The sequence below is a fragment of the Fulmarus glacialis genome, unplaced genomic scaffold (assembly GCF_000690835.1).
Source record: "Fulmarus glacialis isolate BGI_N327 unplaced genomic scaffold, ASM69083v1 scaffold26484, whole genome shotgun sequence".
Taxonomy (NCBI): Eukaryota; Metazoa; Chordata; class Aves; order Procellariiformes; family Procellariidae; genus Fulmarus; species Fulmarus glacialis.
In genome coordinates, this window is record NW_009210278.1 from 454 (window position 1) to 13,873 (window position 13,420).

General features: G+C 36.7%; 1 protein-coding gene across 1 annotated transcript; it reads left to right on the plus strand.

Moving 5' to 3' along the window:
• Positions 1-2,072: 2,072 nt before the first annotated feature.
• Positions 2,073-9,747, plus strand: ASF1A (anti-silencing function 1A histone chaperone; the record flags this gene model as incomplete). Its single annotated transcript, XM_009577130.1, has 3 exons — positions 2,073-2,186; positions 6,832-7,008; positions 9,329-9,747. Coding segments are annotated over 3 exons (504 nt in total), but the record flags the coding sequence as incomplete, so codon positions are not given.
• Positions 9,748-13,420: the final 3,673 nt, after the last annotated feature.

The following is a 13,420-nucleotide window of genomic DNA, read 5'->3' on the forward strand; positions in this document are numbered from 1 at the left end:
GTGCCCGTCGTAGGGGCCCGGCACAAGGTGTTATGCCTTTCCTTCCAGTTGTGCACAGCTGTGCATGACGTACTCCTCACTCTCTGGATTTACGTTAGAGTTAATCCCAGACAATCAGGATGAGAAGAATTATAGATGGTCTAATGCAAAATTCTCGGTTCCCTTCCCCCACCTAAATGCAAGTTAAACTACAGGATAAATTCAGGATGAGCACTGCTATCTTTCACATTTAAAAATAAGATTAAACATAGCCTTTCTATACTTGATGAAAAATTTGCTGTTGTTGCCTTAGCTTTCAGGTGCTAATATGTCTATTTATTACAGTGTTTTCTCTTCAGCCAGTTCTGTGTACCACTGATCTTAAAATTAAATTCATGAAGTTCAGCCTTTTTTTTTTTTTTAAAAAAAGTTGTTATTCTGTATCAAGATAGCTAAACAGCACTTGGATCGACCTATTAAATGTGTAATTTAAAACTTATTTTTAAAAAGTCCATTTGTCAGTACTAAATAATACTGTTTAGAATGAACCTTACACTGTTCTCCTAGAATAACAGCACATATGGTGTGATAATCTTAAGTAGTTTAGTCTAGAAGTCCTCACTTCTTGTACGTGGTAAATTGCACAGGTGCTGACAAAAGAGGTCCTTAATTGTCCTGGATGAGTAGCCTGCAGTACTGGCAGTAGCTAGTACTAGATGCTTACAAGGTAAATAAAACCTCTGATAACAGTACCTGGCCAATTGTGTTGTGCTGTACAAAGGAGTAAAATCCCTTCCTAGGCCCTGTTAATTATGTTACTTAAACCTCTAATACCTGCATTGATGTCAGACATGATAAATGAGAAGAATTCATTAATGAGGAAAGAAAGTTGCAATCCTAAAACAGCCAAGTTCTGTTAAAGTGCCAAGTTTTTTCTATGCTTAAGTTCCATTCCTGCATCAAGAAACCATAATGCAGATCTTTGGATTTTGCAGAGCATAGTAATAAAGTAAATGTAATAGGGTACAGGTTTGTGCTTTTGCATAGACAATCAGGGCATTGTTCCTAAGGAAAAAAAATATGAAATATACCATGTAAGTTTTTAAGGTACAGTTTTGAAGCAAGTTTCATTTAAAAAAAAAAAAAAGTGTTAGTCATAGTTTTCTGTAATGGTGATCTCTTTTTCCCCTTTGTTTAAGAAAAAAACAAAAATCTGTCTTTTAAGATTAGTTCTATATGTGTATTTATGCATGTGTGTTTGAATCAAAAAGCGAAAGTGAAAAGCTGGCCCAGGAAAAGCTAATGTGTGCTAATTTGCATTATCAACTTTCAAACACCTGCCGTGGAGAGGGTGAGTTAGAAAAAGCTGAATTGTAAGAAATGTTTGATTTTGGTGCATTGTTTTAAGAAGCAAAATGCTACATTTAAATTTTTTGTGCCTGTAATTCCATTTCAGAATTTGGATAAAATCCAAGCACCAATATCTTCGATCAGAATATGATCTAATCATGCTATCGCAATTCTACATGCTTCTCAGGTTACACAAGTTACATGGGAAGGAATGAGGGCATGCAGTTAGTGTGCCTGGTGCTTACACAATGGGTTTCCTTATTCAATTAACTACCTTCCATGATCTGTATAATTTAAGCTGTGAGGTGTATATGTGGAAGGTGGGAATTTATTTCTGGGAGGTGAGAGGATATTGAAGGCACGCAATGCATTATAGGGGTATATAGGCATCATCCCTGTGCTGCAGCCATTCCAGCAGGCTTTGAGAAAATGCTGAAGACAGCTCCCAACAAGTAAACGGGCTCTGTCCTCTGTATAAAATATGAAAATTAACCCAACTATGAAAATAGAGGGATTCCTGTGGCACCGACTGACTGGAGAGAGATGGTGGGATGGTCTGGTTCAAGAGGACTGGGGCAGGCATCGATAGATTTCCCCAATGAAGACAGGTCCTTATTCCTTTAGGCCTGTTGCAAAAGAAGCATTTTTAGGCTACACAAAACTGTAGATAGGCAAGAGTGGAAGACCCTTAACTGTAACGATAAATAATGTTTGGTTTTTTTTATTTTTGTTTTGCTGTAGATTTGGAATGGAAAATAATTTATGTGGGTTCAGCTGAAAGTGAAGAGTATGATCAGGTGTTAGACTCTGTTTTAGTAGGACCTGTTCCTGCGGGCAGACACATGTTTGTATTTCAGGTAAGTTTGATTTAACTGTGTCTTAAAAGGGTTGTGTTAATTTGTTTAAAGATGACTGTATCAAACTAAGAGGCACTTGAAAAATAATGGTAAACTAGAAAAATACTTCAGTCAGCTCTTCAGGTATGATACACCTTCCTTTAAAGTCTGTTCATGAGCAGATATTTCCTGCCCCTGATGTTTCCATGGTAATATTTTCACTTGTGGTATCAATAATTAGAGATAGTGATATAAGCACTGTTCCTGTAGTTACTGATAATTTTTGCCAGTCTGGTTTATAAATATATTCTAGATCGCTCAGTAATCAAGAGTGCCAGTTACCTGGTTTACACTAGCACCATCAGGCTTAACTCTACTGCAGTTGGTGGCAGTTTCAGACAAACAGGAGCACTAGGTTAATGTAGACAACAACTTCAGAAGATCACTCCAACAAATTCATTGTAAAACTCAGCCAGAACAGTCAAGAGTTCATTTCTGTTTGGCAGGATAAATGGTCAGCCGTGATGTTTAGCTAAGCATGCTAAATCACAACAAAATATAGCAATTTAATTTGGCATAAGCAAATAATGGAAGGGAAGTGGTTGAGTCACCATCCCTGGAAGTATTTAAAAGACGTGTAGATGAGGCGCTTAGGGACATGGTTTAGTGGGCATGGTGGTGTTGGGTTGATGGTTGGACTCGATGATCTTAGAGGTCTTTTCCAACCTAAATGATTCTATGAATTTGTAAAATAAGACAGAATTCCAATGGTAGATAGCAGGCATTTGGGACACAAGTGTGTAGATCAAGACTGTCCAACAAACTCTGGAGCATGTGACAGTCCTATAAAATACTGCTGTTAAAGCCAAATGTTACTAAGAAGGAATAACGAAGGGAAGGAAAACTGAGAAAGAGCAGCACTAAGATGGCTTACTAGCCTATTCTGGTTTCCATTTTAAGTCAGCAAGAGGGAAAAAAACTAAAGCAGACTTGCCTAAATTCTTATGGAAGTTTTTTTTGGGGTGTTTTTTTTTTTAATAAAAACTATGATTTAGTTCACTTTTTTCCTCTATTTATCAAATACTAGTATTTGTCTTGTAAACTGAGAGCAAAATCCATCAGCAGAAAAATCAGATTGAAACTGAGTATCGCGTATTGTGTAAGAACCATGCTACTTTCCCAAATAGTATAAATTCACTTAACTATTTAATGGCAAATGCATGCTGGAGTATAAGCATTAAAAAAAAAGTGCTAATGAATACACTTTCTTATTTCTGACAGTTACTGTAACTGTTTTAAATTAATATCAACATTTGTGAGGCATCTTCATTAATCCTGTAAGTTCCAGGAAACAACTACTTACAGGACAGGCTAAAGGAATAGGATTAGGCTGGAGGTTACATTTATCAACCACATACATGCAAATCTGTCTTGAAACATTTCTGTTTGGTTTTGGAGCTGGGCCTAATTTTTCCACACTACACACAAAGCAGATGTGTAACAAATGCATCACTTATTAACAGTTCTTCCATTATCAAGCTATTATAGCTTATGGCATTAATTGGTCAGAAGTAGGTGATCCTCTGTTGCCCTCAAAGGGGCTACCTTGTAGCACTATATCCACAGGAATCAGCTGGCGTTTGTATTTCTAATTTAAAAGATGTACTGTTCTCAGTGAAGTTACGAAGATTCATTGTTGATGGTGATGAGAAGGAGCAGGAGGCAGGTGCCTAAAAAGGCATGTTTTGGCTGTATGATTAGGAAGGCCTTGAAAATTAAATTTACTGGTCTTGCAGTTTCTGTACGATGGACTCATCAATTGTATCCCGGTTATAAATGACACTACAGCTAAATTAGGAGTAGATATGTAGACATTTTGCTTAGATTGGAATAGGTCCTGTAAGAAAGTCAGTACTCCTTCTCTGTTGTATTAAAGTATCCCTTTTATTTGTTATGGAAGTACTGTTGGTCTAAGTATATTAGACTTCAAAAGCACTGGATTTCAGGTGAGGGTAGGACTCAGCTAATGTGTACACAGGAGACCACCAAAAACCAAAGTGCTGCAGTAAGCCTTTGCTGATGACTGAAGTTACTTTATTCACTGAACTGAAGCAGACTGGGAGATGGAGAGAACTAGCAAGGGAAGGCCAGAACGGGGCAAAGCACAGAACTGCAGGAGGCGTATAATATAAAGAAAAGCAATTGTGTTCACTAGGGACAGCATAAGGAAAGGACCTTTGCAGAGGTGTATAAAATTTTCAGCTAATAATATGCTGTAGATTTTTCTAAATAGGAAAATGGCTGAAACAGCAAGTAAAATGGAGTACCACATAGATAAAATACCAAGGATGATAAAACTCCCTTTGTTGAAAAGAAGCTGTGTATCAGGTTGGGAAAGTCAGCCTTACATATAAAGATGGAAAACTATTGTGCTTTTTGGACTTAAACAATCAGCCTTTTTTTTTTTTTTTTTTTTTTTAAAAACATTTAAAAAGATTTCAATATTAAAGGCCCACAGCTTGGCCTATTTGGTTCTAAATACCAAGATACAAGTAGTGAAACCTGATTCCTTCTCTCTATGTACTTGGGGATTTGTAATAAATTCACAGAAACTTCTATTTGAAAATACAAGCACATAAATAATTTATTATCTTTAAGTGGGGATATGACCTTACACTAACTTAGCTACACTGCAGTAATAACTATGTGATTAAATGTATCATGTGGAAAAGCAAGATAATTCAAGACAACACATACACTGAGTGATTTCATAAAATTCTTAAGTAATATGTAGCATAAGAATGGCATGTTAAGACAGTGATTTTTATGCAAAAGTTAATCCTGCTGCCTCTTTTTGCCTACCAAAATATCTATTTGCAACTGCTCACTTATCACTTGGTCATACCAAGCTCTTCTTTTTTCTTCCACCTGTGTATGATCATTTGTTTCCTGGGCAATTAAGAGGTTTGACATCCAAGGAGGAAGTTCAAAATTTGAGAAAAGAAAACAGTTTTAAACAGTGTTCATTGTCTCTTCCACTCAGCAAAACAATGCTTGAGATTTAAGTAGGATTAAAAGAGTATTTCCTTGGGTTCACAACTGTATCATAGGATATTACAGGACACAAAATGACAATGGGAGCCTGGAGGAACAAAAATCCCACATTAGGGTGTGAGTTGAGTTTCATGGAACAATGTCCTTTTGCAATATATTAGTCTGTAACTGCCCACTGTGGAATTTAAAGTAATCAAATGGTCCTGGGCACTGTTAGAAAAAGACTACTAAATTAAAGTAGTGATTTCATCTGTATTGGCAGTTCTTGTGATTTCTTCAAGCTTCTACACTTGTCCTATTCCTTGGTCATCTTTTCCATTTCCCTATGCAAGTTGTAAAGCCATTTGGTCATTTTCTGTTCCCTTCAGGGCTGGAGGAAGTTGTGTTTTACCTGATTCCCTGGTTGCTTCTCCTCCCCATGGTATATTTGTACCTGAGAGGTCTGACTCATCTAATTCTTCTGCAGAATGCCTCCAGCTTCTTATAAAAAGCTAGACTGGTTTGAAGGCTCAGAATTGAAGTAGCAAAGAGCAGAAGCCAATGATGCATGACCACTAGCTCCCAAATTTCACAGTGCTGGAGCATTTAAATAATACGGAAAAGTAGGGATGAGAGGGACAGTAGGAATTAATCCCATTTGTCCTCTGTCCTAAGGCAAGACACCTACACCTGAACCATTCTAACCTACATTGTTAATACCAACTTGTACTTGCAACACAGGTGTTCATTGTTGGCTTCAGATCTTCATGTAAAATTGTAAATATGAAGCTGTTTCATTTATGCTTAGATTGCTGCTACTTTAAATCCTACAGCAGAATGAGGCATCACATGTTATCAATAAATGTGTAGTTAGGAAGCATTTTAAGGGACTGATGTGAGCCACATTTTGCGAGGCAAATTTTTTTGGTTATTAGTAACTGCAGAGCCACGGAAAGTGAGGACATTGAGGGAAATTACAGGATTTGCCTATTAATTAGGATTGCATTATCACTGAAAATATGTCAGATGTCTTAGAGTGATGATGCATTTAACTGCATGCACTTTAACATAGGCATGTGGAAGGAGGCAAGAGAGAGTAGTCTATTCCTTTCCTAGAAATCTGTGGGACAGCTCAAAGCTCAGTATAGCCTGTCACTGCTCTTCTTGCTGAAGTATAAATTGCAGTCTGTATTTTTAAAGGTTTAGTCTTGTTAAAAGCACACATGCAGACCAATTCAATCTCAGAGGTACAAAAAAAATAATCTTAACTCTACTAAACTACCACGATGGGCTGGAGAACAATGGCATTGTACAATTGGAGGGATGTTAGTACACTTGCTCGAACAGCTGATCGTATATTTAACAGCAGTTTTGGATCAAAGCTGTCTAATCACCCACAAGAAATGTCAGCACACAATATTACTGTATTCTAAGTAATTCTGACTCTAGAGGATAGTGTCCTAAATTCAGGGTTGATGGTGTTGTGAAAGTAGGTGTATTTTCTGCTTAACCTGAAGAACAATTTTAAATACAATCACTACTCAGCTGCTAAGACATAGTACTTAAGATTCCCCTGCTAGATAGCCATGTGGTATCAATTTTATTTTAATCCATATTTCCCTTTCACATTTAGGCTGATGCACCTAACCCAGGGCTTATTCCAGATGCAGATGCAGTAGGTGTAACAGTTGTGCTAATTACATGCACCTATCGAGGTCAAGAATTTATTAGAGTCGGCTACTATGTAAACAATGAATATACCGAAACAGAACTGAGAGAGAATCCACCAGTAAAGCCAGATTTTTCTAAGGTAAGGCACGTTTTGTTCTAGTCATATATCAGAGGTATGCTTATAGAAAGAGGTTTTTAAGAAACAAAACCAAACCCCAAGGATTCCATAAAGTACATGGAATGAGGCATCAAATAATGGAAAAGACCTGGGGGGACACACTACAAGTACCATGTACTTGCCATGAATTTGCAGAACATTGAGAAACCTGCAACAGTTTCCACCAGCTTGAAGCTGTGGCTGGACTTCATTATTATTTTACACTGACTGTGTGCAATAAACTGTTGGGTTCCCTCTACCTGAACCACTGTTGACAAAGCACCTCTGTTCTTCAGAAAAACAGAATAATGTTTTTTCTAGGACAGTCAACCTGGAACCAAGTTTTAAGTATTAATTTAACATGGTTGTTATCCAGTTGTTCTAGTGGTAGAGCTGCAGTTTCTGCAAAACAGTAACAAACAAACTGAAGAACAATTTATGCATAAAATGAGAGAAGATGGGTAACCTGATAAGAGCAGGTTGGATGATTATCCAATCAATGGACAACTTGACCAAGGAAGTATACAGATTAAGTTTAAAAAAATATATATTCTTCATGGTAAAAATTAAACCAGGACTAGAATTAAAAGATTATGTGAAATGGAATTATTTGCAACCTAATACCTTAAGGAGAAGGATCAATTAAACATCAAAAACTAGTCAAAATCCTGTGATTTTGACTACCCACGCAGACTCTGTACAAACCAACAAGGTCTATATGAAGATTTTGTGGAGTTGGGTTTTCTCATTATGAAAGCTGACGTACATGTGTACACACTTATGTTCCAAAGTTGTGTGATAGTGAAAATTTTGTTATTTCTCAAGTTTGCATCAATTATATGACTGGATATATGAAAAAATGAATGGGATAATGTACTGTAATGACTAGTACAGAGATAATCCCCATAGTCCCTGAAACTGCTCTTCAAATGTAACTAAACTGAATTGGTATGTAAATTGGTTTTTAGAAGTCGCTAATTATTTTCTATGCTTAACTTAATTTTCAGGGATCAGATGCTCAGTATGTTCTCAAAATTGAAAATTACTGTTAATTTTGAGGATTCTTAAACTTATAATCTGTTTCTTTCTTTTTTTCTTTCATTTAAATCATATACTTATTTGTTATTTTGGATGTGAATGCAGAATGTTGACTTCCTTTAAGCACTTGAATTTAGAAACGCCTAGAACTACTTGTCTTAATTCTCTTAATTTGCTTATATAAAAAACTAGGTCTGCTTCTGTGAAGAACAACAGCAAAAGTTATCATGTGTTTGTATAAAAAGTCCTTAATGTGACTTTGGGACAGAATTTATACATACAAATAGAATAGAAGGTTATTAAACATATTTGATTGTAATTGATGGGTAATAGACCTTACTAGGTTCAAAAAAAGAAATGGTATTGTTAGTTTGCATAAGGGGTTGGGAAATATTTAATGAGAGTGCACTTCCTTGGAGAATAAAATCAGCATTACTACCAAAGCAAACTTCTCCTGTGATCAGTCTTAACTTTCATAATGAGTGGCCAATGGTGGTAAGTTGCCATCCTCCAGAGTTAACATTATATTATCTTGAAAATGGTGAAAGATTAAGAGAAAGTGAGCATTTTCTTTTTTGCTGCATACATAAACAAATACAACTTGTTTTCAAAGGAAAATGAAGACCAGCCATGAGAATGAAATCTATGGCTAATGTCTAGGCATGTCCACTGCCACAATATTAATAATCTTCCAAATCCAAGTAATGTTTTTACTTTAAAACTTTAGTGGACAAATTAAAATTCAGTTAGTGAAATCAATCTAAAGCATGGTAATTTAATTTAAGGAAAGGTTGTACTCTTAAATGAAGACAGACAAACAGTTGATGGAATTGATACAATTATTGCAAACACCATAAAGTTGATGCAAAATTTTATAAGTACTGTGGTTTGCAAAAATCTTTGTCAGGGTAGTCATTTGCTTTACTAAAAGCTGGCTAAAATAATAAACACTTGCACTTTACTTGCAGAGTTCTCGTACAGCCTTGAACTCACAGAACAGTTAAAAATATCCTCTCAAGGAAGCAGTTCTTTTGCCGAGTAGGATATTAGAGTAAATGAACAAGTGGTATGTTTCTGTAAGCATGTTTCTGATCCATAGACAGTAGCTATAGATTCACATTTATATGAATTACCTTTTTAAACAAAGTATGTTTTACACATACAAGGCTATGGGGAGTAAAAGGAAAAAAATCTGTATGCAGTCCAGTGAATTCCAGTTTGATATGTACACATTACATAATCCATATATTTTCTTTTCTCCCAGCTTCAAAGGAATATTTTGGCATCTAATCCCAGAGTCACGAGATTCCACATTAATTGGGAGGACAACACTGAAAAACTGGAAGATGCAGAGAGCAGTAACCCAAATCTACAGTCACTGCTTTCTACAGATGCATTACCTTCAGCATCAAAGGGGTGGTCAACATCAGAAAATTCATTAAATGTTATGTTAGAATCTCATATGGACTGCATGTGACTAACCACCATCATTTTGGTACTGTACATGTGTCAAACTGTAAAAACAACCAGAACTATTTCCCTCAAATTCCATAAGTACATAGTTGACAAGCAATGTGAAGAACTTGTTTTAAAACATCCTGTAGAAAGTTTATAAAAAAAAAAAACCACACAAACCAGTATTTGAGCAAATTGTGGAATATAAATACAACTATTTTTAAGTAATTGCCTTTCTTCTCTAATGTGTTATTCTATGTGGTCTAAACCAAACCTGATTAAAGTATACATATTCTTCCCCCTCCCCCTTTACTTTGTAAGCACTATTAAAAGTTGAAAAACTGAAAGTTAAAACATTCAGGCAAAATGAAGGAATAATGCCATGTCCTCATCTCTGATACCGAGATTGCCAAACATAAAGTGCCCTTTAATAGCAGCTTAAGGACAAAACTGTCATTAGATGAAGTGCAAAGAAAAAAGTATCTCTTTAAAAAAAAAAAAAAAAGTCCAAAAATGTCCTCTTGCTGTGAAAGCAGGCAGCACAGTATAATTTTAGGTGCAAGCTTCTTTTCCTTCCAAGGCACATACTTGTTACTTAAAGCATGCAATTTGAGATTTACCATCTGCTATCTTGGATTTTAGGACTTTTTTTTATTTTTAAATCTCCTGCTGCTGTTTAGTCAAACTGTGGTTTGTTAAGGATAGTGTTTCATGTGAATTTGGGTGGGTATCTAAGCAAAGAAACCTTTTTCAGCCACCCTAATAGCACACACAATTGGCTGGAAGGATTCAAGCGATTACTAGAAAATTTAAGCATCAAAAGGAATAGCACGAGTATCCAAAAAATGCTCTTCTGCAAGATTATTATGTACAACTGCTGGGTTGGTACGTTTATTTTCAGGTATGCTTTATTCTTGTAGTCTTTTTAACGAGTAATAAGGAGTTTAGGTGCTTGCTTTCAGTTTTTTGAAACAACTGGAATTTAAAACTTTTCCGTTTTCTGGCTGCCCTTTAAGGCAATCCTATGCACTGGTATAAATCAAGATTCAAACCCTGTTGTGGCAGGCATGACACACTTGAGAATACATTGCCTGCCCTGAAGCTTTTGCACAGAGACATCCCTATTACCTGATGCATCCTTGAAGATAAAAAAGAACTAGGCAGTAAATTGTAAATACTTAAGACATTATTATGACACTAACAATTGGGTTATTTCTTCCAATCCTCATCAGCCTTATACACTTACTGTGACTGTATGTGCATTTAAAATTGTAATCTGTCATGTCAGATTACAAGAATATAGTTCTGCTAGTTACTAGTAACCACCTAAACTGTGAACCTGTGTAGGTTCCAGGCCCTTAAAAAAAGGTAAATTTCATGATGACTGACAGTATAGCTCTGAATAAAAATAGAACACTTTCTCTTCTCTTTCTGCATTCTGTAATAGGGATGAAGATGTCCCAAGAAGTTAGCACTTCTGTCTTTCCACATCGTTAGTGAAATTGTCTTTATTTCTAACATATATTTTTTTAAATCAGAAAGGAATGTATATGCACATGTTTGTTTCTTGTTCAGAAACTCAGCAGTACATATGGTAGCTGAACGAATTAATGAAATCCATTAATATTTGGAACCCTAATTCTAATGTGTGCTCTTGAAAAATCTCTCTGTAATTGTTTAAAATTATGATTGGCAATTTAAAAATATTAACACTCTAATATCTGTATGACAACACAAAGAACTGGTCCCCCAAACCAGCAGTTTCTTCACTTGAGGGCTGAAATTATGTGAACTTTTAAGAAAGATCTTTTGATTTTCGATTATATTGCAATTTTAAGGTCTACAGTGACATTTTGAGATTTTTCATGCACTTCATTGTTCTATTTATAAATCTATTTAAGATACCTTTTAAATGTAAGCATGTAAGTAACAGTCATCTGCTGAAAAATTGGCACGCTAATGAAGTCTGCCTTGAGCTAAGGCTACCATAATAGTATTTCAAACCCTTGCACCTATTGAAGATTCAAATGAAAACATGATCAAGTACAAGCTGTAACCAGAATCCATCCATCAGTAGCATGAAGGCTTCTTAGAAGCACAAAGTGATGGAAGCAAACTGTAGTACTGCTATTGCAGAATCAACTACAAAATACAGTCAGCAAAACTACGGCATGCAGCAAACCAATTAATTTAGAGAAATCAGAAAGTGAAGATCTATTGTTCTGTTTAGGAGGAAAAAAATCAACTGCGCACGTGAACTTGGGTGCAATAAACTTCAAGCTGGACCAGATGGCATGATGCTGCAGTAGAATTTGGCACCACCTTACCTGATACACTAACACATCCTAGATATAGCTGACCCACCAATTACAGGAAAAATAACAACCCTACTGTGCTTGGTGAAAACTGGAGAAGAACTACCATAACTCACGAAAGCACCTCATGATCTTTGCAATGATCTTTCTATGCTGGATGCCTCTCAGGTCTTCCACAACTTTGTCCAGATCTTAGCAGTCCATACACACTGTCTTCTGAATATCACATTTCCTGGCAAAATCAATTCCAGAGACATGGAATTTGAGAAACCAAATTCCAGCACTCCAGAGGCTTCAGGTCTGATCCTCAGGCAACATCAGAGCACAAACTTAGTGGTATTAAAAGTGCATATAAGGCATCTCTGTAAAGACTTGTCCCCGATCTCTGAAAGTTTTGAAACAGCAGGGCTATACGCATGACATATAGACAGCTAATGCAGACAGCATAGCATTACAATTTCAAGGTCGAAGATGAGTTCCTTCTCATTGGACCGTCCCATGAAAGTCCACTTGCAGAGACCACCAAGATGCAAGGGAATGCTACAGATTCTATTGACAGGACTGGTGATGCATCTCACTGTATTTTTACCTTAGCTAGATAGACTCAATTCCATTAGAAGATTGTTGTAACTCTTATTAGAAGTTATTCATGTACAAAGAAGTAAATGGATCAGACAAGGTAACATTAGGGACGAAAACCATGGGGAGGGGGTTATGTCTAGCTTGAAAAAAACTTGTCCCTTCATCTTACAGTCATTGTGATTTATGCATGCATCACCTTCAGTCTGAACTACTATGACACTCAAGTTTGAAGAGGGCAAAAAGGCTCTAGCTCCATCATCATGGAGGCTGGTGAAATTTAAGCTCTCCAGTGGCTCTGCAAAGCTCCACTGAAAAAGCCAACCCTGACCACCAATCTTCAAGACTGCAGCAACTCAGAACTTCGCTACAATAACCACAGTAGCTTAGTTTGTAGCTCACCAGGCAATCTGCGTTCTTGAGATGTGAGTGACAAAGTCACAAAGACAAATCTGATGATCTGACAGTCCATTATTTTCCTTTGTAGGGCCTCAACTGCTGATTCTCTGAAAGTCAGCTCAGACTGGAGGCTAGCCACTTCCAGCTGTACAAAGATTGTCCACTGCCATCTGAAAATGGTGGTAGAGAAGAAAAAGGGAAAAGAACCAAAACACCTTATGTACACCATGTACACTCCTGGCAAATCCTCATTTGCCAGAGAAAACAAGCAAAGTTAACTAAATCTCATAGCTTCTGTCTGGGCAGCTGCAGGAGATCCTTCACATACTTAACTCCCTACCCCTTATCCATAGCACAGTGATCTGCAAGCTTGCAGATTCTCCCATTTTTTTGAGAGCCACAGAAGTTTGGTCCAGAGATGATGGGTTAATTGTTCCTGTTGTTGCTAGCTGGAGGGCTCTGCTCAGTGCCAACTGAGAAGATCCAACAAAACGGACAAATACCTGTAAGGGCTGGCAGCATGTGTGGGACTACTCATACTAGGCCTTCCCATTTGTATTTATGTTTCCAGCTGAAGTTCTGCTTCTTAAGAGCTGGTTTTGTAGTGT